This window comes from Oncorhynchus gorbuscha, linkage group LG16, assembly GCF_021184085.1.
Source record: "Oncorhynchus gorbuscha isolate QuinsamMale2020 ecotype Even-year linkage group LG16, OgorEven_v1.0, whole genome shotgun sequence".
NCBI classification, from domain to species: domain Eukaryota; kingdom Metazoa; phylum Chordata; class Actinopteri; order Salmoniformes; family Salmonidae; genus Oncorhynchus; species Oncorhynchus gorbuscha.
This window is the reverse complement of record NC_060188.1, coordinates 32833965-32858565: the sequence shown is the minus strand read 5'-3', so window position 1 is coordinate 32858565 and position 24601 is coordinate 32833965. Positions and strand designations below refer to the sequence as shown.

Sequence of the window (24601 nt, the reverse complement as noted above, 5' to 3'; positions counted from 1 at the left end):
CTGGCTAGACTGCAAACTCTCCTTCCAGACCCATATCAAACATCTCCAATGGAAAATCAAATCAAGAGTCGGCTTTCTGGATTCCGCAACAAAGCCTCCTTCACTCACGCTGCCAAAAACCACCCTAGTAAAACTGACTATCCTACCGATCCTCGACTAAGGCGATGTCATCTACAAAATTGCTTCCAACACTCTTCTCAGCAAACTGGCCTGCAGTTTATCACAGTGCCATCCGTTTTGTCACTAAAGCACCTTATACTACCCACCACTGCGACTTGTATGCTCTAGTCGGCTGGCCCTCGCTACCTATTCTAGCTAGACCCACTGGCTCCAGGCCATCTACAAGGCCATGCTAGGCAAAGCTCCGCCTTATCTCAGCTCACTGGTCACGATGGCAACACCCATCCGTAGCACGCGCTCCAGCAGGTGTATCTCATTGATCATCCCTAAAGCCAACACCTCATTCAGCCGCCTTTCGTTCCAGTACTCTGCTGCCTTAGACTTTTATCTCCCTCACCAACTTCAAACATCAGCTATCTGAGCAGCTAACCGATCGCTGCAGCTGTACATAATCTATTGGTAAATAGCCCACCCATTTTCACCTACCTCATCCCCAGTTTTTATTTATTTACTTTTCTGCTCTTTTGCACACCAATATCCCTACCTGTACATGATCATCTGATCATTTATCACTCCAGTGTTAATCTGCAATATTGTAATTATTCGCCTACCTCCTCATGCCTTTTGCACACATTGTATATAGACTCCCCTTTTTTTCTCTACTGTGTTATTGACTTGTTAATTGTTTACTCCATGTGTAACTCTGTGTTGTCTGTTCACACTGCTATGCTTTATCTTGGCCAAGTCGCAGTTGCAAATGAGAACCTGTTCTCAACTAGCCTACCTGGTTAAATAAAGGTGAAATAAAATAAATAAAAAAAATGTGTCTTAGTGTCTCTACCATTACCGTCTCTCTGTCACCCCCATAACATGTGTCTTAGTGTCTCTACCATAACAGTCTCTCTGTCACCCCCATAACATGTGTCTTAGTGTCTCTACCATTACAGTCTCTCTGTCACCCCCATAACATGTGTCTTAGTGTCTCTACCATTACAGTGTCTCTACCATTAGTGTCTCTTAGTGTCTCTACCATTAGTGTCTCTACCATTACCGTCTCTCTGTCACCCCCATAACATGCGTCTTAGTGTCTCTACCGTTACCGTCTCTCTGTGTCACCCCCATAACACCTATCTCGGTCCCTCTCATTACGTGTCTCCCATTAGTGTATCCTGCGTAAGGTCTCTCTCAGTGTCACCCCCATAACACCTCAGTGTCTCCTATGTCACTACTTATTCCACAGTTGTCAGTCGCCTCTGTCCATATCACCTTGCTCAGTATCACCCCTAAAAAACATCTGTTTATGAGGCCATACTGTAAGCCCCTTTATGTCTATTCTGGTAGGAGATTCCCTCCAGACAGTCTACCACAGTAAGAGGTAGGTACTCAGTGTGTGTCGACACACACCCTCACCCCATCATTTCCCTCCGTTGTATTTTTCTCCTCATTGCTGAAACACCCTGCGACAGCGTGACCAACCCGCGGATGTGCTGTGCAGACTGGAAGTTGTTTGATCATCACACACCAAAGTGGAACGTGCTAGCTACCTGACAATCACGCTGACCTCACCTTGCCTTAGTGTGTGTGTGTGTGTGTGTGTGTGTGTGTGTGTGTGTGTGTGTGTGTGTGTGTGTGTGTGTGTGTGTGTGTGTGTGTGTGTGTGTGTGTTCTGAAAGGTGAACAGAGACAAACATCTGATCTGAAGTGCAGAGAGAAAGAGGAAGAAGGTGGGGGCAGTCTCCACTCCAACAAAAGACAGACAAGAGAAAGAAGATGTGCTGATTCATCCTAAGATGGATGTCCCTCTGGTCTTGTGAACCTCCAGGCAGACCAAGCTCCTGAGCGTCTATGGTCCCCTCTCCCCATCCCCAATCCTGTAACCTTAACCATTGTAGGATAAAAAGCCAATCAGATCCTGTGGGCCATCTGAAGGTCAGGGGGGGGGACATGTATAGGCAGCCGTGTGTGTGTGTGTGTGTGTGTGTGTGTGTGTGTGTGTGTGTGTGTGTGTGTGTGTGTGTGTGTGTGTGTGTGTGTGTGTGTGTGTGTGTGTGTGTGTGTGTGTGTGTGTGTGTGTGTGTGTGTGTGTGTGTGTGTGTGTGTGTGTGTCCTCAGTCAAGAGGGTTAGGGACGGATTCTGCTCGCATGGAGGTCATATACTAAACTGCACTTTTGATCAGGCAATATTTTGGGTTTCTGAAAAGCTTATGGGAAAATACAGAAGTTACACAAATGTGAGCTACAAGTCACGAGAAAAAAATGAACAAAACATAAATAAATGCCATTTTACAGAATCCGTACCGGTCGGGATAATTTAAAAGAATGTGTGTACATTTAATTTGATCTATTCATTTCTCCTAAATACTTTTCTCGAGGAAAGCTACCAATGCCAAAACCTTGATGTGAAAAAAGTACCTTTCTATGTTCAAAAAAGGTTGAATTGTGGAAAAACAGGACTGTTCTACTACATTGATTATATGCTCTGGTCTGCTGTTGTTTCAGAGAAAACAAGACACGCTTACCACAGGGAACAACAAAACAAGACACTATGATCTCACTCCTGTCAGTGCGGCCCACAGCCTAGTCATCACTATGTTCTATACAGTCAACCATTATGTAACTGACTACACTTCCATGTCTCTTCCTTTCCATTGCCTGTAGACAGCAACACAATTCCGTCAACACCCCTGACTATTGTTTACTCAGAATCCCAGACAGAATAAATCTTCAAACATAGCCAGGAAAAAAAAAGATCTCCAAAAATGGAGGGAGGTGGGTAGTCATGGTGACTGGATTGTGCTGTTCCCACAGGCTGTCTCCTTAGTTCTCTGGTTTTTGGGTGTGGCCTGTTTTGGACGTGATCCTCACATTTAGAAGAGTTTGTATAAGGGGTTACTTGTTCTCTGATCTAGAGAAGAAATACAGAGATAGAGAGAGAGAGAGAAACACAGACCGAGATAAACAGATAGATAGAAACACAGAACGAGATAAACAGATAGAGAGAAACACAGAATGAGATAGATAGAAACACAGAACGAGATAAACAGATAGAGAGAAACACAGAATGAGATAGAGAGAAACACAGAACGAGATAAACAGATAGAGAGAAACACAGAACGAGATAAACAGATAGAGAGAAACACAGAACGAGATAAACAGATAGAGAGAAACACAGAACGAGATAAACAGATAGAGAGAAACACAGAATGAAAGAAACAGATAGAGAGAAACACAAAGAGAGGGAGAAAAGAGAAAATCCCAAATGCCAGAATGTAGAAGCTTTACAGCTGACCATAAGAAAAGTCTCACCCATGTGGTCATATTTTCTTAGGTTGTTGGGTTTCTACTAGACCAGGAGACAAAATCTCACCAGCAGATGAGGGTCAATTTTCAGGCTGTTGTTTAAAAAAAAACATTATTGCATTTATATACTGAATTTACTGTGTGAATAAATACATAAAGTTAGTTTCGACATTGCAAATACAGACTGCATAACAAACACAAGGGACAAAAGTGGACTTTGATCGCGATGCAAAACATTTGAAACGTATAAGGACATTGTGCTTTCTGAAATACATCCCACAATTGACACTCCTGAAGTGACGTCTGTGCGTAAAGGCACTACTGCTTGCATCTGCGTGTCAATAGAGCTCGCCAGTTTGTAGTCTTACAACCCGGAAATTAGTCATTCAGCTATCCCTAAATGCAAAAGGAAAGAATATTTTTTAGGAATAATCACCGAAAATGAGGTCTGAGATTAACACAGGTTTAGTAGATTTTAGCAGTCAGTTAACATGACCTTGGTATGCTTTTTTCTAACATAAAAAAGATTATCTCATGGAACAAAACATAAGATCTCCTAAACCTGGGTTTACCACATACCTTATTTTTGGCGTTTTCCAAAAATCCTACAAAAACACCATTCATTTTTTCCATAGGCTTTGTCCATGGCGCAGTTTTAGTGCCTACAAAAATACGTCATTACTATTTATCACTTTCGCAACGCAAAAACCTCTCCTGCGAGAAGCGCATTCGGAATTTCTGTGTTTATCTTATGAAACCGTGTGCAGGCTCCAAAATGTTGACGGCGGCGACTCGAAGTCGTTTTACGCGGGAGCAAACAATAATATTATTGCGTGAAGTCCATGCACGGCGATTTTCTATTTATGGTACACCGACAAAACCGTTCAGAGTTTCCAATGCTCGGTCAGCCTGGGAGCAAGTAGCAGAGCGAGTGAGCTCCACTACCGTTGGGCTTCAGAAAACAGCCAACCAGTGCAGGAAGCGAATTAATGATCTTAAACGGAGACAAGGAATACGAATATTTGAAAACAGATTGCCAAAACCCGTCTCTAACCTTACAGACAACAACTCTACTTCCTCAATTAAAATTGAGCATGCAGGTAGAGTACATCAATGATTACATTTAGGCAAATTAGGCCTACCATTTTCTATACTAGGAATTGCAGGCTATACATAGGGAAATCATGTGTAGATATTTGTTGATTACTTACTATGTTGGCTGCATTTTCCACATTTATAAAGTAGTATTGTGTGCAAGCAAACTACTTTATTTAAATATGTGTTGATTTGAGATTGCACCATGCTGGTTGAGTGTAAATGGGTGAGCTATGTGATTGGGGGATAAAATGATACATCATGGTTAGATTTTTCTATTCCAGAGCATCAAATTGGAGATGGCCTTGATATCAAAGCAGAGACGGCTGGTCCATCCCAGGCTGGAACACCACAACATGTTCCCCAACCTGATCCAACCCAGGCCTCTTCATTCCAAGCCCCTCAGGTCAGCTCACCGCAGATGAACCAATCTCAGGGACTGGGTCAGGGACAGCTCCTCAGAGCTCACATCCCGCTGATAAACTTCCAGCCCCTCATCCACGTCCAGCCCGCTTCCCAGGATTTCACAGTCCTCTGCCAGGTGCACCAGGCGGGCTACGCCATGCTACACAAGGAGATCATGGACACTAAAAACAGTATGGAAGAAATGCTGCATCCTGTGTTGTCCTCCATCAGCCACAGCCTGGAGAGACTTGCGAGTGCTGTTGAAAGGCTGTCCGATCCTAGGGAGTCATCACTACAGACTGTCACTCCCATCACAATGCCTCTCCAACACAGACTGAATGGACCGTCATACACTTGATTCTACAGGAGTACATCCTTTGTGATGTTTGCTGGTTTCTTGCCATGTTGACGAGTGTTTTACTTCTGTTTAACAATACAATGTCCTACAAGTGCTTCAAGTAAAACGTTTTAAAAAATCATTAACCAAACAATTTGAACTATGGTATGCTATCGAATGTATGGTGTGTTCGTTGTTGCATGTATTTATTAGAATGCTTTCATGCGAGTGGTTAAATGTAGTCTATATAATTCAATCAAACCTGCTGTATTCACACAGTAGCGTTTTCCAAATGCATTGACTGGTTTTACTGTAGCCTATAAAAACCTACAATTATTTAGCCTACTAGACAGTAGACCCCTCAAAGGGAGACTTTGCTTTCACTTTTCAGAAGGAGAAGTGTATGTGTGTGGGGTAAAGTTTGTAAATCTGTAGAGAATTGCTTATGGTTTTGGAAGGCAATGTGCAGACCATGATTTAATGATGAAATCTTTCAATCTGTTTCTAAATGTTTTTGGGGGGAATAAATATGCTGTGAACCACAGTATCATAAATGTAACCTAACACTTACTCAACGAGAAATCTAATCATTCAATATTGTGGTGATTGTTACTGTTTTGAAGAAGCGTTTATTTTGGGCACATTTTCCCCAACAAAGGGAGGGCAATATACTGCGCACGGCCGGTAATCAACTGCGCAAGCGTATTGTATTTTGTGGTCCTGCGAATGGTAGCCCAGATTGTTTTGGAACGCCTGAACGGTGTCCACTGTACCTTTATTGGGGTTTTCCGTAACCGTAATAACCGTTGCTGTTTTGTAACTGAACAAACACCCATTTTGTAATTTGTGTTTTTAATACGTTGCAGCCTTGAGATGAGTAGGCTAGGCTATGTAAACATTCAGAACACAAATAGTGTCTTTCCGTCATTTTTAGCGTTTGCGCTTCGTTTATGGCTTTCCCTGAGAAAATATGGATTCCGATAACGATAAGAGAGATGGGAGGCCAGAGATCGAGATGCTTCATATGGAGAGGCAACGAAAGAAGCGTTTCAATGAGGAAGAACTCAAAATACTCGTGCGTGAAGTGCAAGCTCGACGACCTGGCCCTGGCTACACCCGTGTTGCACAGGCCGCATGGGAAGATATCGCAGCAAAGGTGAGCGCTTCTTCGTTTGGATACCTCAGAACCGGGATGCAGTGCAAAAAGCGATACAATGACCTGATGCGCAGACAACCCTGTTATATCAAGAAGGGTCCTGGGTCAAAGAGGAAGCGAGTGAACAGGCAGACAGAAGCAAAACTTCATCCAACAGAAGAGGAGGAGCCTTTCCTCTCAGTTCGAACAAAACGTTATAAATTTGAGTTTGTGGATGGAGAAGGACCCATTGCATTACAAGGTAAAGTTTATGGTTTCAATTTGTAAAAACATTCGTTTTTGTTTGCTTTGTAATGTGTGTGTGCCTACTACGTGATGTCATGTGGTAAAACAGTATGTAAGGAACACTAAATATAGCTTATTTTTCTATATTTTTTCTTCCCTAGCGTTTCAGAAGGAAGTTGGTTCCCAATGCATTGGGGTGGAGCTGGACAGTCCCTCGACTAACCACCTGGTTGATGGTCAACAGACTCTGGACGCTGCAGTATCGTCTGAGGCCAGCAGAGTCCCTCCACCCCAGACACACACGCCTACCACTTCACCCAGGCCCACTTTACCCCAAACCAACCTCCAACCCCGGGTGAACGTAGTGAGATTGAACCTTGAAACTGGTACCCAGGTCAGCACACCTCAAGTGACTGGAACTGTCCACATCCCTCAGTCTCAGTGCACCCTTCAACCCCAAACCATTACGCACCCGGTCACTGTTCAACCCCAGGCTGATGGTTTGCTTCAAGGTTATGCTCAATTCCACGTAAACATACCTCAAGTAGTGCCACTGCCACAGCAGACTACTCTAGCCCAAGCCAACCTATCACAGGCCTATATACCCCAAGCAAACCAATCACAGGCCTATATGCCCCAGTCCACTGTTCAGCCTCAGACGAACATACCCCAAGTGAACCAACCTACGGTCCACATTCCTTTGATTGAGGTCCAACCACACATGCAGGTCCAGCTACCTCCTCAGGACCTGGCAGCACTGGTCCAGGTGCATCGCCAAGGTTACGACATGTTACAGAGGGAGCTGGTCAGTATGAGGAGCAGCATGGAGAGAGTGCTGCAGTCCTTGCTGTCATCCATCAACAGCAACCTGGAAAGACTGGTTAATGCTGTTGAACACCTCTCTGGGGTTGAGAACACACCTCAGACCAACAGTGTTGTCCATGGTCATCGTGATGCTCCCTCCTGACCTTGTTCGGTTACGTTCACCATCTGAGAGTAGGACAGGATGTGTTCAGGTGGATGCAGAGCTCCTGTTTTAAAGACTCTTTTTATACTATTTCAAATGTCTACCATCCATGTGGAGGACTAAAAACATTGAGTAAAGTTCTGTGCGGTAAATGTAACTCTAGGAATCTTTGTACTGTACATGCAGGTCCATTTTGTTAGCAGAGATATGTTTCTCTTGTCGATGACTAAATAATGTATGCTCCTTTTTCTCGGTAATCTTTTTTTGTTCAAGGTGCCTCAGCCTCTATGGACCTCCTGTTGAGTTCCGAAATCAAATGTATTTTCAAAAAAAGTGTTCAAACAGTTATAATCCTGTCATTGTTCGTTTATGCACACAATCCACGAGGTCAACTTGAGCACAAGCCATTCATTTAGTATAGAAGTGTTCTGAACCTTTTTCTTAACCTGCTTGATCATTTTCTCAGAGGCATGATACAGACAGGGTGGGGGGGGATACAAAAAGAGAAGGCACCTCCATCACTTTGTCCTGCGCCCACACACTGGAGAGCAAGTGAGGGAATCAGGGAAGACTGCAGAACACATGTTTCTTCCTTCCTCCTCTACCCCTCCCTCCTTCACTCTCCGTCTTTACCTCCCTCTCTCCCACCCTCAAAGGATTGACAATGTCGTCTCCTACAACCAAAGCTGAGGTGGGACGACTCTGGTGCTGCAGTTGCCCCAGACGGTCTGGAAACCACTCAACTTTGTGTGGAAATGACAGCCTTACGACGTCTTCCCAGCAACATCAAGCATGCAGAACTAAACGGTAACCAATCAAAGACATCTCAGGACATCCAACCACTCCTGTAGGTCTACTTTCCTTCATCTCAACTAACATGAGAGAACTGGACAGGTGAAAGGAATGTACCAGTAGGCAGGCACCTCCAGAATATTAATCATTTATCATCTGGTACCATTCCCATCTGATCCACATAACCTGTTTGGAAAGACTAAAGTACTCAGTTAAACCTAAACAACTTGGCTGGAGTTATATGAAAAACCCAGCAGCGTTGCAGTTCTTGACACACTCAAACCTGTGCGCCTGGCACCGACTACCATACCCTGTTCAAAGGCACTTCAATATTTTGTCATGACCATTCACCCTCAATGGCACACATACACAATCCATGTCTCAAGGTGTAACAATCCTTCTTTAACCTGTCTCCTCCCCTTCATCTACAGTGATATGAAATGGATTTAACAAGTGAAATCAATAAGGGATCGTAGCTTTTACCTGGTCAGTCTATGTCATCCTGATGTTCTGTACACTGTATATTCATGAATACTAATCTGTTTACTCAAGTGGTGGGGGCCGGGGTGTTGTTATGATTAAAACATGTCCCATCATGTCATCAAGTTGTGTTTAAACAGGAGTGTGACTTCCCTGAAGATTCAGGTGGTTCCTTCCGGACACATGATGTTATTTTATCTGACACAGAGAGACTGACGTGCCATCCGGAAGCTCAAACCCTGGATAGAGAGGCTCAGTGAATGTGGTGTGGAATGTGTGCAGGTAGGTCGGTGTGTCAGATGACACACAAAGTCTGACTGCCTCAGTTTGTATGATGGCAATTTGCATATACTCCAGAATGTTATGAAGAGTGATCAGATGAATTGCAAAGACCCTATTTGCCATGCACATTAACTGAATCCACAAAAAACATTTCCACTGCATTTCAGCCCTGCCACAAAAGGACCAGCTGACGTCGTGTCAGTGATTCTCTCATTAACACAGGTAGGAAGTGTTGATGAGGACAAGGCTGGAGATCTGTCATGCTGATTGAGTTTCGAATAATAGACTGGAAGCTTCCAAAGGAGGGTGGTGCTAAGAATCATTGTTCTTCCTCTGTCAACCATTGTTACCTGCAAGGAAACACGTGCCTTCATTGCTTTGCACAAAAAGGGCTTCACAGGCAAGGATATTGCTGCCAGTAAGATTGCACCTAAATCAACCATTTATCGAATCATCAAAACCTTCATGGAGAGCGGTTCAATTGTTGTGAAGAAGGTTTCAGGGCGCCCAAGAAAGTCCAGCAAGCGCCAGAACCGTCTCCTAAAGTTGATTCAGCTGTGGGATCGGGGCACCACCAGTACAGAGCTTGCTCAGGAATGGCAGCAGGCAGGTGTGAGTGCATCTGCACTCACAGTGAGGTGAAGACTTTTGGAGGATGGCCTGGTGTCAAGAAGGGCAGCAAAGAAGCCACTTCTCTCCAGGAAAAACATCAGGGACAGACTGATAGTCTGCAAAAGGTACAAGGATTGGACTGCTGAGGACTGGGCTAAAGTCATTTTCTCTGATGAATCCCCTTCCGATTGTTTGGGGAATCCGGAAAAAAGCTTGTCCGGAGAAGACAAGGTGAGCGTTACCATCAGTCCGGTGTCATGCCAACAGTAAATCATCCTGAGACCATTCGTGTGTGGGGTTGCTTCTCAGCCAAGGGAGTGGGCTCACTCAAAATTTTGCCTAAGAACACAGCCATGAATAAAGAATGGCACCAACACATCCTCCGAGAGCAACTTCTCCCAACCATCCAGGAACAGTTTGGTGACAAACAATGCCTTTTCCAGCATGTTGGAGCACCTTGCCATAAGGCAAAATGATAACTAAGTGGCTCGGGGAACAAAACATTGATATTTTCCAGACCTTAATCCTATTGAGAACTTGTGGTCAATCCTCAAGAGGCGGGTAAACAAACAAAACCCACAAATTCTGACAAACTCCAAGCATTGATTATGCAAGAATGGGCTGCCATCAGTCAGGATGTGGCCCAGAAGTTAACTGACAGCATGCCAGGGCGGATTGCAGAGGTCTTGAAAAAGAAGGGTAAACACTGCAAATAGACTCTTTGCATCAACTTCATGTAATTGTCAATAAAAGCCTTTGACACTTATGAAATGCTTGTAATTATACTTCAGTACTCCATAGTAACATTTGACAAAAATATCTAAAGACACTGAGGCAGCAGACTTTGTGGAAATTAATATTTGTGTCATTCTCAAAACTTTTGGCCACGGCTGTACACTGTTTTAGGCCCAGCCTTTGGAACTTTAACTTTCCTGGATATCGCCACTATATTATGGTCACTACATCCAATGGGTACGGATACAGCTTTAGAACAAAGTTCTGCAACATTGGTAACCATTTTATCAATACATTTGGATGATGTACAGTAGTTCCTGCACTATTTGTGAACACTCTGGTAGGTTGATTGATAACCCGAGCCAGATTACAGGCACTGGTTACAGTAAGAACCTTCTGCTTGATGAAAACCAGTCTATATTCAGGTCACCCAGAAAATAGACCTCTCTGTCAGCATCACACACATTATCAAGCATTGCACACATATTATCCAGATACTGACTGTTGACACTTGGTAGCCTATATCAGCACCCCAAAAGATGAGGATTCTGTTGAGGCAGGTGAACATGCAACCACAACACTTTCACAACATTAGACATGACGTCCTCTCTAAGCTTTAAAGGAATATGGCTCTGAACAAATACATCAACCCCACAAGCATTCACGTCTCTTCTGTGGGTGTTATTATTGTTATATCCTTGTATTTCCACTACTGTATCATCAAATGAAATATCTGAGTTTCAGAGATGGCTAATATATGTATGTCATCCGATGTTAACAAGTAATTGATTTCATTGATATTTTTTCTAAAGCTACATAGTATATTAATATGGGCTATTTTTTAGCCCTTTCCTGGGTAGCTTATTTGAGATAGACATAATGTGAAGTGTCACGTGTGTGTGTGTGTGTGTGTGTGTGTGTGTGTGTGTGTGTGTTTGTTTGTTTTGTGGGGCTGAAGCTACTGACCCGTAGCAGATGTAAGCAATATCCCCACACACTCGGGCAGCTTTCATGGCTGGGATAAGTTCTTTCTGCCTCTGGCGCACAGCTTCCAAGTAGTCCTCATTAAGGAAGATGTTGGTTCCTCTCTCAAGTTCTTGGTTCTCTCCAGAACAGCCATCTTGTTCTTAAACTCAGGAACTTGATCACTATCGGCCCAGTTCTCACGTGAAAACTCTGGTATGCCATCCAATGGTGCAGTGGAGGGTAAATCTCTGGATGTGATGTTGACATTGACCAAGTCCAATGGGTTTTTACCTTTTTTCTGTAGAGAGGTTCAACTCTTTGAACATGAGAGGTGTCTCCATAAATTGGTCTCTCTTCATGGACACACAGCTGGGTACAGGTGAGGCTCATCTTTTGTGTTAGATCCTGTAAAAAGTACAAAACTCCTCATTCTTCAATCTGGGGTATAAGACTGTTCCCTTTTTAATGACACCTAAATATTAAAAGTAGTGAGCGATATTTCCTTGCTCTAATGGTACGTCAAAACTTTTAAAAAGTGACAATGATAGACCTTAAAACACTGGTTTCTGACCTTTGTTCAATGGAAACTTCTCCTTCTCTGAACCTAAGAGGTGGCTCCATAGATTGTGTCATGTATTGTATTGTCATGTCTTGTCCCTGTGCTTTCTCTTCTCTTCGTTTCCCTCTGCTGGTCGTATTAGGTTTCTTTCTCTCTCTTTATCCCTCTCTCTCTCTATCGTTCCGTTCCTGCTTCCAGCTGTTCCTCATTCTCCTAACGACCTCGTTTACTCTCTCACACCTGTCCCCTATTTTGCCCTCTGATTAAGTCTCTATTTCTCTCTCTGTTTCTGCTTCTGTCCTTGTCGGATTCTTGTTTGCTTTGCCTTTGTTCCGTCCTGTTGTAATTCTGCCTCGTCATCAGATACTGCGTGTGAGCAGGTGTCTCTATCCTCTACGGCCCGCGCCTACCCGAAGGGACCTGCAGTCTGTTGCCGCTAGCCCTGCAACTCTCCTCAACAACTAGAAGGGGGACTCTCCTGTTAAACTAGAGGATTTATGTTTTCCCTGTTTGGACATTAAAATACTCTGTTTCTGTTATATCGCTTTTGGGTCCTCACTCACCTGCATAACAGATTGGTCACTCTTCATGGATACACACCTGGGTACAGGTGAGTCTGGTCTCTCCTGCTAGACCCTGCTAAAAATTCAGAAATAACAAAGTGACCTTAAATACAGTTAACTGTTAGTAGAAGAAAATTTTGCGAAATGCTTCAATGGGTGATGATAATCAGTAGTTGTTAACTCATTGACAAAGTTATATGAGTCCTTACCTTTTTTCAGTAGAAGTGTTTCTCTCTTTAAACCGAAGAGGTAGATCCATAGACTGGTCACTCTTCTTCAGCAGGGGCCAGTGCTCCTGTGACAACAATTTTGGATCCCCTTGTGGCCCCCCTAAATGAGGAGTATGAAATCATTTTTACATATCGTATTTTGCTATCGTTCTTTTTTTACATCCGTTATTAGACAGTGGCAACACGGAACATGGTCTTTTGCCTGCTAATGCCTGCTATGCAGTGAAGAAAACGATATGACAACAATAACGTCTAATGTAACTGGCCCCTCTAACAGTACAACTGGCCCCAGCTTGCCCCCCCCCCAGTGGAAACGGTCTAGAACCGGCAGTGGTGTGGAGACCAAATGTTTTTGAAAGAAATAGGGAATTATTTAAGAAAAGTGCAAGGGTTCACGTATTGGCCAAGATTGTACATGAATGAGCAAAGTTGGTTCCTGTTTCACATTCGTGTGTGTCAAAACAAAAAAATCCCTAATGATCGGTTGACAATAGAGCCTCCCACAATGCAGACGATGGCTGCAAGTTTCAGCTGATGAGGAGCAACTGCAGAAAATTGCAGTTGACTGCAGTTGAAACTATATGACCTTTGATGTGTGTGTGTGTGTGTGATGTGATGTGATCAAACAGAGAGAATGTAGGTAACAAGATATGAGTTAGTCCCCAAGCAAACTCTGGACACTGCAACATCGTCTGAGGCCAGCAGAGTCCATCCACCCCAGACACCAACGCCTGCCATTTCACCCAGCACCTTTTAACCCCAACCCAACCTCCAACCCCGGGTTGAACATAGTCAGATTGAACCTTGAACCCTGTCCTCAGGTCAGTACACCTCAAGTGACTGAAACCGTCCACATCCCTCAGTCTTAGGGCACCCTACAACCCCAAACCAATACACCCCCAGTCATCGTCCAACCCCAGGCTGTTGGTTTGCTTCAAGGTAACGCTCCATTCCACATAAACATACCCCAAGTAGTGCCACTGCCACAGCAGGCTACACTACCCCAAGCCAACCTATCACAGGCCTATATACCCCAAGCAAACCAATCAAATACTACTCTACCCTTAGCCAACCAATCACAGGCCTATATGTCCTCAGGACCTGGCATTACTGGTCAAGGTGCATAGTCAAGGTTACAACATGTTACAGAGGGAGCTGGTCAGCTCTCTGGGGTTGAGAACACACCGCAGACCAACAGTGTTGTCCATGGTCATCATGATGCTCCCTCCTGATTGACCTTGTTAGGTTACGTTCACCATCTGAGAGTAGGACAGGATGTGTTCAGGTGGATGCAGAGCTCCTGTTTAAAGACTCTTTATGCTATTTCATATGTCTACTATTTAGGTAGAGACAGACAAAACATTCTTTGGAACTCCTATGAGTCTTGGTACTGAACACGCAGTGGAATAAAGAGATACTGTATGTTTCTTATGACTGTACATATGTTGTACTCATTTTTCTCAATACTCTTCTTTGGTTCAGTATGCCAAGGTGCCTAACACTCTATGGTCCTCCATTTGAGTTCCTGACAAAAGGTATTCACCCAGTAAGGAAATAAACAATGATCATATAACCATGTCATTGCTTGTTTATGCACACAATCCATGACGTCAACCTGGGGTTCATTTAGCTTGGGATGGTTGGAACCTTTTTCCTAATATGCTTGTCAATTTCAGTCATGATTCATGATTCATGATTCAGCATGGTTCAGAAATAGGGAGAGAAAAAAAGAGGGGTATTCGGGAAAGAGATAAGGCAACTACCTCCCTTCCTTCATCCCAGAGCAAGCGAAGGAAACAGGGTAGACCGCAGAACACGTGACAGTTAGTCTCGGGCTGTGATGTGGTGTGTTCCTTGATGGACAGAACACTTGTTGGTTTATTTTTGGCCCAGCAATTGGGGTACTTAATTGGGTTATTGAGCTATGACCAGATGAGCAGTATTTCTGCTACATGTATTTGAAATATATAATTGAATTACTTCTGAGTAGTTTGTATTACACTGGGCTGAACTACACTCTAATGTATTTTGTAACAAAATACTTTTGAAAACCGTAATTTGAAGGTGTGACAGTACCCAGGAGGTTCCTGGTGGAGAGCCAAAAGAGATCACCAGGATGGAAAACAAGAGCCTCACTGCGGTTGCGGTCCGCCTGCTCCTTCTGATGATGGATGGAGCACTGGAGCGTCATGTGGGCATCGTTCCAAACCTCCTCTGCGCGCCTGAACCACTCATCCACCGCAGGAGCTTCAGTCTGGCTCAGGGTCCACGGAGCTAGGGCTGGCTGATAGTCTAGGACACACTGGAAGGGGGTCAGCCCGGTGGAGGAGTGACGCAGTGAATGCTAGGTGTACTCCGCCCACGGAAGGAACCGTACCCACTCCCCTTGCCAGTCCTGGCAGTGACGTGAGTGAGGCTGACCGTGACTCTCAGCTTCTCCATGAAGGCTCTCCATACCCGTGACGTGAATTGGGGGCCACGGTCAGAGACGATGTCCTCCGGAAGGCCATAGTGCCGAAAGAACTGCTAGAATAGTGCCTCAGAGACCTGGAGAGTGGTAGGGAGACCAGAGAGAGGGATAAAATGGCAGGATTTAGAGAATCTGTCCACAACAACCATAATAGTAGTGAAACCATCAGAAGAGGGGAGATCAATGAACTAAATCAATGGACAGATGAGACCAAGGCCACTGAGGCACAGGAAGATAAAGGAGATTCCTTACTGGAGCGTGCAGGGAAGATTTAGTTTGGGCACATATGGAGCAGGAGTTTACATAAGGAGCGACAAACTGCACCAAGGTGGGCCACCCGTACTTTCCGGAGATTGAATAGTGCGGGTGATACCTGGGTGTCCAGTGATGAGAGATGTGTGCTCAGGTCAACAGCCGATCCCATATCCCTGTGGGAATGTAGGCGCGCTCTGGAGGCCAGGTAGCAGGCGTGGGTTCCCTCTCCGGTGCCTGGTGAATGTCCACATCTATGTCCCAAAGCATGGGGGCAATGACTCAGGAGGGCTGAATGATGGGCGCACTCAGGACAGGAACCTCTCCCGAATCATAGAGACGGGACAGGGCATCAGCTTTAATGTTCTTTGAACCTGGGCGATATTACAAGGTGAAGTCAAATCTAGTGAAAAAAAGGGCCCATCTTGCTTGGCGCGGGTTCAGTCGCCTCGCTGTCCGTTTGTACTCCAGGTTCCAATGGTCGGTGAGGATGAGAAATCCGCCCTTCAGCCAGTGACGCTACTCCTCTAATACCAACTTCACCACCAAGAGCTCCCGGTCACCGACGTCATAGTTCCTTTCTAAAGGAGACAGTATTTTTTTGAGTACATGGATACAATTTCTGTGGGTTACCTTGACGTTGGGACAGAATGGCCCCCACGCCCACTTCTGAAGCGTCCACCTCTACCACGAAAGGCAGCGTAGGAACTGAGTGTTTCAGCAACGGGCGGAGTTGAAATGCCCCTTCAGTATATGGAAGGGCTCATCGGCTGCAGGACTAAACTACAACTCACGGTGACCACCCTTGAGGTGAGAGGACACGCTATGGAGCTGAATGTCCTAATGAAGCAGCAGTAAAAGTTGGCAAACCCCAAGAACCATTTTATGGTGGTTGGTACTGGCCAAGATCTGACTGCATTGACCGTCCTCTCCTCCATCATCACTCCCTGTGGACTGATCTGGTATCCTAAGAAGGAGACAGCGACCTGATGAAACTGGCACTTCTCCACTTTCACGTACAAGTGATTCTCCAGGAGGCATTCCAGGACCACTCTGACGTGGGCGATGTGATCCTCCAAAGTGGCCGAGTAGACCAGGATGTCATCGATATACACAACCACCTGCCGCCCAAGCATGTCCCGGACACCTTGTTAATGAATGTCTGAAACACCGACGGAGCATTGGCTAATCCATATGACATCACCAAAATCTCGTAGTGTCCAGACATCGTGCTGAATGCTGTTTTCCATTCATCCTCCTCCCGGATGCGGATCAGATTGTAGGCACTCCTCAGGTCCGCGGAGCTGTTTGAGCGCACCCGGCACCAGGAGAAGTTAGCGGTACTTGGTGGTGATGGAATTGAGGCCTCTGTAATCAATGCACGTGCGTAGACCTCCATCCTTCTTGGCCACGAAAAAGAAGCCTGCCCGACGCAGGGGAGGTGGACGTGCTGATGAAACCCTGTTGGAGAGCCTCCAGGATGTACTCCTCCATAGACTTGGTTTCAACCACCGACAGAGGGTAGATGCAGCTGTGTGGAGGTGCAAAGCCTGCAAGCAGGTCGATGGCACAGTCCCAGGGGCAATGAGGAGGGAGACAGGTGGCACGGGTCTTGGAGAAAACCTCCCGGAGATCCGTGTATACCTCTGTGATATTGGGCTGGAGGGCAACCACAGGACTCTCAACCGACGTGGAACCACAGGGTAAAGGAAAGCAGGTCCTCGGCATTTGGTGCCCAGACGGTGATTTTCATCCTCGACCATGAGATGGTAGGGTCATGACGATGATAGGGTCAGGACGACTTTGTGTATGGGTGCATTGATGATGAGGAAGAAAAGGCTTTCTTGATGCGTGGGTTCCACTGTAAGGGTGAGTGGTGTTGTGATATGCGTTATTGTGCCGGATCCTAATGGTCGAGTATCCAGTGCTTGGACCAGAAAAGGAAAGGTGAGCGGGTATGAGGTGATGTTCAGAGAGGAGGCAAGGGCCTACTCCCAGCCAGTGAAATGGAAACCAGAAAAGGTTTGGACAAAAAGTGATGATAATGGACTACTCACGCCTACCCTGGGAGATGGATGATCACAGGGCTGCCCCTCTGCCCTCTTGGACACCGGGTTGGAGTGCACCAGACACCGCTGAAGCTAGTGCCCCTCCTGACCAAAATAGGAACAGAGCCCCAGCTGTCTCCAATGACACCACTCTGCCACCAACGACACCACTCTGTCTCCAACGACACCACTCTGCCACAGGGAGGTGTGTGACCCCTATCTTCATGGGTTCAGGCTCTGTTTCAGGATAGCCAAAGGAGGAAGGCGAGAGATGGGGGGGGTGCTGGCGCTCTTGAAGAGAGCCATCGCTATGAGCGCGTCCAAGGAAAGTTTGTCGTCCCGACATGCCAACTCCGTCTGGACCTCTTCGCGCAGTCCTCAACGGAATAAGGTGTGGAGCTGGAGGCTGAAGGCATACTCCGCAGCGGTCTGGGCACCCTGCCAAAGTTGAAGTAATCGCTCTCCTCCCTCTCTGCCCTCAGGTGGATGATTGAAGACTGCCCTGAACAGAGCCATGAACCTCTCATAGGAACCCGATGGAGTCCCAGCATATTTCTATGGGAGGGACAATAGGGCATCGCTGACCTAGGCGGACTTCTGGATGGCCTGGGGGACTGGCTCTCTGGGATGACTCGTGGTAGAGGATCCTCACGCTATTAGGAGATGAATCCTCTCGAGTGTTGTCGAGGTGGTGGAGAATGCGAAGGACCTTATCCATTACCGTACCCAGTTGAGTCAGCTGGTCGTGGTGTTGACGGAGTAGATGTTCCTGTCCATCGACCACCTGGCCGATATCCTTAACTTCTGCTGCTTCCAATTCATGAGAGGAAGTATTCTATAACGTATACGCAGGGAGTCAGGAAGCAGGTGAAGAAGGTGGCATTAATAATAAGAAACATGAAGATAATCAAAACTGGAGTAGCGTACTGAACGTAAACAAAACCAATACTGCCTGAATACTGAGTCTACTGAGGGATAAATAAAGGCAGAGTAATCAAGGTGATGATGAAGTCCAGGTGTACTTAATGATGGGGAGCAGGTGCACGAAATGATGGTGCCTGGACCAGTGGTTAGTAGACCGGCAACGTCGAGCGCCGGAGAGGGGGAGCGGAAGTAGGCGTGACACACCTTGTAGAGTCCATCCCTTTACATCAAGAGATGTGGATATCTTGTACTTTGTGTCAGTCACACAGCACGTTGTCACATAATTACATAATAAATATTTCAGAGTTTAGCTGTCACAAGTCCACCTTAACAGATTGTGAGATAGTGACAGGATGTTTTCGACAGATAAAGAGTCGGTGGGTTTCGCAACCTGGTCACACATACTATCCCTATAGTATTGTTATAGTACTGGGGTACGTTTAGTTCACTTCAAATGTTTGCTACGTTGCGTGACAGCTTGAACCGAACAACACGTTTCCCCAAAACAGTGTGCACCATTCTTCAACAGTCTTTGAGGTATGTTTGCTCCAGTTTGATTATAGAATCGATATGGGTATGATCATTTGACATTGCAAAACTCGTGTCGTACATCGTACTCAATCGCACTCAAGGCCACGATAAACACAACGTTCTTCAACTCTTCAAGTGCCGTTTCAGTTGAATTAAACGTCGTACTGTATTCTGTTGTACTGAACGCATCCTGGGTATTCTAAGTGGGCGTGTTGGAGCACTGCTCCATTGTCCCTCCCTTGGCGAATTGAGTTCATCACAGGGATCTGACCTTGGTGTGATTCTGGAACCACAACAACAAAGGGACACTCACCAGTACCTCCAAGAATGGTTAAAGCAGGTATCATGTGACCTGTGATAGTACATAGAAACAAAGCAGCAATGCTCACTGGATGTGTGAACCACCTCCCCCATGCGTTATTACTATAGTCTACTAGAAAGGTCAAACGTTATTTGGCGCAACGTCTTTGTCCCTGCTAGACTTGTCCCTGCTAGACTATGGAGCCCAAGGTAGCTATTCAAGACCAGTTAGGCCTGTACACACACAGTGAACTGTACTATAGTGATTTGTGTTGGAACAGGGTGTCTCGTGCTCTGAGAGAAATAAAAACACCTCTGATGTTTCCTTCAAATACTTCCAGAGACGGGCAGTATTTCTGTTACACATACAGTGGGGCAAAAAAGTATTTAGTCAGCCACCAATTGTGCAAGTTCTCCCTCTTAAAAAGATGAGAAAGGCCTGTAATTTTCATTATAGGTACACTTCAACTATGACAGACTAGATGAAAATCACACTGTAGGATTTTTTATGAATTTATTTGCAAATTATGGTGGAAAATAAGTATTTGGTCAATAACAAAAGTTTATCTCAATACTTTGTTATATTCCCTTTGTTGGCAATGACAGAGGTCAAACGTTTTCTGTAAGTCTTCACAAGGTTTTCACACACTGTTGCTGGCATTTTGCCCCATTCTTCAATGCAGATCTCCTCTAGAGCAGTGATGTTTTGGGGCTGTTGCTGGGCAACACGGACTTTCAACTCCCTCACAAAATTTTCTATGGGGTTGAAATCTGGAGACTGGCTAGGCCACTCCAGAACCTTGAAATGCTTCTTACGAAGCCACTCCTTCGTTGCCAGGGCGGTGTGTTTGGGATCATTGTCATGCTGAAAGACCCAGCCACGTTTCATCTTCAATGCCCTTGCTGATGGTAGGCTTTGTTACTTTGGTCCCAGCTCTCTGCAGGTCATTCACTAGGTCCCCCCGTGTGGTTCTGGGATTTTTGTTCACCGTTCTTGTGATCATTTTGACCCCACGGGGTGAGATCTGGCGTGGAGCCCCAGATCGAGGGAGATTATCAGTGGTCTTGTATGTCTTCCATTTCTAATAATTGCTCCCACAGTTGATTTCTTCAAACCAAGCTGCTTACCTATTGCAGATTCAGTCTTCCCAGCCTGGTGCAGGTCTACAATTTTGTTTCTGGTGTCCTTTGACAGCTCTTTGGTCTTGGCCCTAGTGAAGTTTGGAGTGTGACTGTTTCAGGTTGTGGGCAAGTATCTTTTATACTGATAACAAGTTCAAACAGGTGCCATTAATACAGGTAACGAGTGGAGGACAGAGGAGCCTCTCACAGGTCTGTGAGAGCCAGAAATCTTGCTTGTTTGTAGGTGACCAAATACTTATTTTCCACCCTAATTTGCAAATAAATTCATTAAAAATCCTACAATGTGATTTTCTGGATTTTTTTTCTCATTTTGTCTGTCATAGTTGACGTGTAGCTATGATGAAAATTACAGGCCTCTCTCATCTTTTTAAGTGGGAGAACTTGCACAATTGGTGGCTGACTAAATACTTTTTTGCCCCACTGTATTTAAAATATGCATTTTAATTTCTTCTGAGTATACTTTCATTTAAATTACATTGGGTTAAACTACACTCCAATGTATTTTTTATTTTGTATTTGTATTTTGTCATTTTTGCCCATGTCTGGTGACGATGCCATGGAAACTTTCACAGCATGCAACTTCATGATCCTGATTGAATCAAGCTAAAGTAACACGCTTTGGCTAAGAAGTTGACCTAAAGCACATGTGCTTGCTCCACACAGAACAGGAATAAGAGAGGGGATCATTTGAGTTATTTTGAGTTTGTCTTCGCCTGAGGTTGAAGTCACCAAGTGAAGGCCGTCGCCCGTTGAGCACCTGAGGTGGTGACCAGCTGTCATCACAGTCGATGTCAGAGGTTTGTTAAAGGTCATGACCTTTGACAATATTCTAACTGTGAAAGATGAAAGGCCTGAGGGGGTTAAACAACAACCCTCTCAATGGCATTACCCCAACTGGGCATCTCTCCAATACAAACTGATCTGACTTTGCATGGGGGGAGTTTTTATATATATTTTTTTATCTAGGGCAAGGTTCATTCCATGATCACATCCATCTCGATATTCAGTGGCTTCCTTTTTCTTATCTCTTTTCCTGCACTGGTGTGAAAGATCTGGGATAGATTAAATGAAATTCACAATGAGAAATGCCATTTTGTATTTATCTACAGTGTTCAGCTTCAAATCAGCTCATGAGAAGGGAAGGAGACGAGGAGAGGAAGACATTTTAGTCTATTGAGATACACCCCAGAGTTCTTTTTTTGTAGGCTACTCTCCTCTTTGTGGGGTCAAAGTTTAACTCTTAGGGTCATGCAAGTGCTGTCTTGTCTGTTTTTATAGGTGGGGAATATGGTTTGATATGAATTAGGAAATGTTTGTCCAATGTGTATTTGATATTTCACTCAACATTATAATGACATCCTAATTTCACATTAAAGATGGTTTTAACCAATTGATCCCTCATTGACACGTAATGACACAAACATGTTAAAATTAAGTGATGATGATGGTTGGACCAGACAAATTATAAAGAAAACTGATGAAGTCTTTAATTGATTTAATATCAGAGAATAATATCATACCAATGCAGCGTAATTATATTTACTTTAATAGGTGAAACACCACTGACAGGGTCCTCAGTAGGAGTACACTGAATCCTTGTTTACACCTTGCGCTGACATGTGAGTTTCGTGATCTTACCAATTGTATTAAAATGTGTCTCTTATCCGTCCAATGTGTCGGCATTGTGACCAGACTAGCTGGTGCCTCTGTGTATGCTAATTATTTGACAGCCTTTCTTACAAAATAATATAACTCTATGCTGCTGAAAAGGCAGCTAGACAACGTCCAGGCCACCTACAACAAAGACTACCACTATGCTGTGGGATATGACAGGTGAGAGCTCGAATACAAATCCTTCAATATACTAGGCTAGCCTGGGGCGGCAGGGTAGCCTAGTGGTTAGAATTTTGGACTAGTAACCGGAAGGTTGCAAGTTCAAACCCCTGGGCTGACGAGGTACAAATCTGTCATTCTGCCCCTGTTCCTAGGCTGTCATTGAAAATAAGAATTTGATCTTAACTGACTTGCCTGGTTAAATAAAGGAAAAATAAAAATCCAACTGAACACCACCAAAATACTTTTTCAAACATACTTTAATATTTTGTGTGTGTGTATGTGTCCTACAGGCCAATGAACATTCTGAATAGGCACAACGAGGTGTGGCACATGGTGGAGGGAGAGCCTGTGTGCCCTACCTCCTCCTAAACATCCTCCTCCACTACTGCATAACCACTTTGAGGAGGACCAATGGGAGGTGCATGGCTGACTGAGAACATCTGAGAAAATGTGGTTTGGGGGCAACACAGATATTAACTAAGACATGTGTCTATGATCTGGAGGCACTATAATCCAAAATCAATATGCCACGTATTACTGTATGTGTATACATATGTCTTAGAATTTGCTCATTTTTATTCAGGGTTCAGTTTGTTAGGGAGGTGCCTTGCCCAACCCCCAGCCCCATAATTCAAACTCTGTACATATTGACATGTTCTAACAATGTGGGGTGAATGTAGATGTAGACAGAGATACATTTGTACTAAAGTCTGTTTGTCAAAAGGGAAGTTACTTTTCATAAACTACTACATTCAATGTTGAACATGATTTGAAACTTTGTCTGTGTTGAGTTTGTTTCCTTTAAATACAGTCGTGCCAAAATAATTGAGAATGACATAAATATTAATTTCCACAAAGTTTGCTGCTTCAGTGTCTTTAGATATTGTTGTCAGATATTACTATGGAATACTGAAGTATAATTACAAGCATTTCAGTGTCAAAGGCTTTTATTGACAATTACATGAATTTGATGCAAAGAGTCAATATTTGCAGTGTTCACCCTTCTTTTTCAAGACCTCTGCAATCCGCCCTCGTATGCTGTCAATTAACTTCTGGGCCACATCCTGACTGATGGCAGCCCATTCTTTTGTTTGTCCACCCGCCTCTTGAGGATTGACCTCAAGTTCTCAATGGGAATAAGGTCTGGGGAGTTTCCTGGCCATGGACCCAAAATATCAATGTTTTGTTCCCCGAGCCACTTAGTTATCACTTTTGCCTTATGGCACGGTGCTCCATCATGCTGGAAAAGGCATTGGAAAAGGCAGCTCAATCAACTTTAGGAGACGGTCTTGGCGCTTGCTGGACTTTCTTGGCCGCCCTGAAGCCTTTTTCACAACAATTGAACCGCTCTTTTTGAAGTTCTTGATGATCCAATAAATGGTTGATTTAGGTGCAATCTTTCTTGCAGCAATATCCTTGCCTGTGAAGCCCTTTTTGTGCAAAGAAATGTTGATGGCACGTGTTTCCTTGTAGGTAACCATGGTTGACAGATGAAGAACAATGATTCCAAGCACCACCCTCCTTTTGAAGCTTCCAGTCTGCTATTCGAACTCAATCAGCATGCCAGAGTGATCTACAGCCTTGTCCTCATCAACACTAACACCTGTGTTAACGAGAGGATCACTGATATGATGTCATCTGGTCCTTTTGTGGCAGGGCTGAAATGCAGTGGAATTTTATTTTTGGAATTCAGTCATTTGCATGGCAAAGAGGGACTTTGCAATTAATTGCAATTCATCTGATCACTCTTCATAACATTCTGGAGTATATGCAAATTGCCATCATACAAACTGAGGCATCAGAATTTCTGAAAATTAATATTTGTGTAATGCTCAAAACCTTTGGCCACAACTGTTAGTCTTCCCACACGGACATACAGTTGAAGTCAGAAGTTACATACACTTAGGTTGGATTCATTGAAACTAGTTTTTCAACCACTCCACAAATTTCTTATTAACGAACTATAGTTTTGGCAAGTCGGTTAGGACATGTACTTTGTGCATGACACAAGTCATTTTTCCAACAACTGTTTACAGACAGATTATTTCACTTATAATTCACTGTATCACAATTCCAGTGGGTCAGAAGTTTACATACACTAAGTTGACTGTGCCATTTATGAAAATAATGTCATGGCTTTAGAAGCTTCTGATAGTCTAATTGACATCATTTGAGTCAATTGGAGGTGTACCTATGGATGTATTTCAAGGCCTACCTTCAAACCCAGTGCCTCTTTGCTTGACATCATGGGAAAATCAAAAGAAATCAGCCTA

At 44.4% G+C, this 24601-nt stretch overlaps 1 protein-coding gene and 1 long non-coding RNA gene across 2 annotated transcripts; both read left to right on the top strand.

The window, feature by feature from the left end:
• Positions 1–3753: 3753 nt before the first annotated feature.
• Positions 3754–7956, top strand: LOC123999621. Its single transcript, XM_046305556.1, has 3 exons — positions 3754–4520; positions 4800–6654; positions 6800–7956. Exons 2-3 carry the CDS (start codon positions 6228–6230, stop codon positions 7603–7605), a joined length of 1233 nt encoding a protein of 410 aa, XP_046161512.1. The 5' UTR covers positions 3754–4520; positions 4800–6227; the 3' UTR covers positions 7606–7956.
• Positions 7957–9068: 1112 nt separating this feature from the next.
• LOC123999582 lies at positions 9069–23051 on the top strand. The gene is made up of 3 exons (XR_006832484.1): positions 9069–9159; positions 11777–11851; positions 22619–23051. It is a non-coding gene; the product is annotated as an uncharacterized LOC123999582 (long non-coding RNA).
• The last annotated feature ends 1550 nt before the right edge of the window (positions 23052–24601 follow it).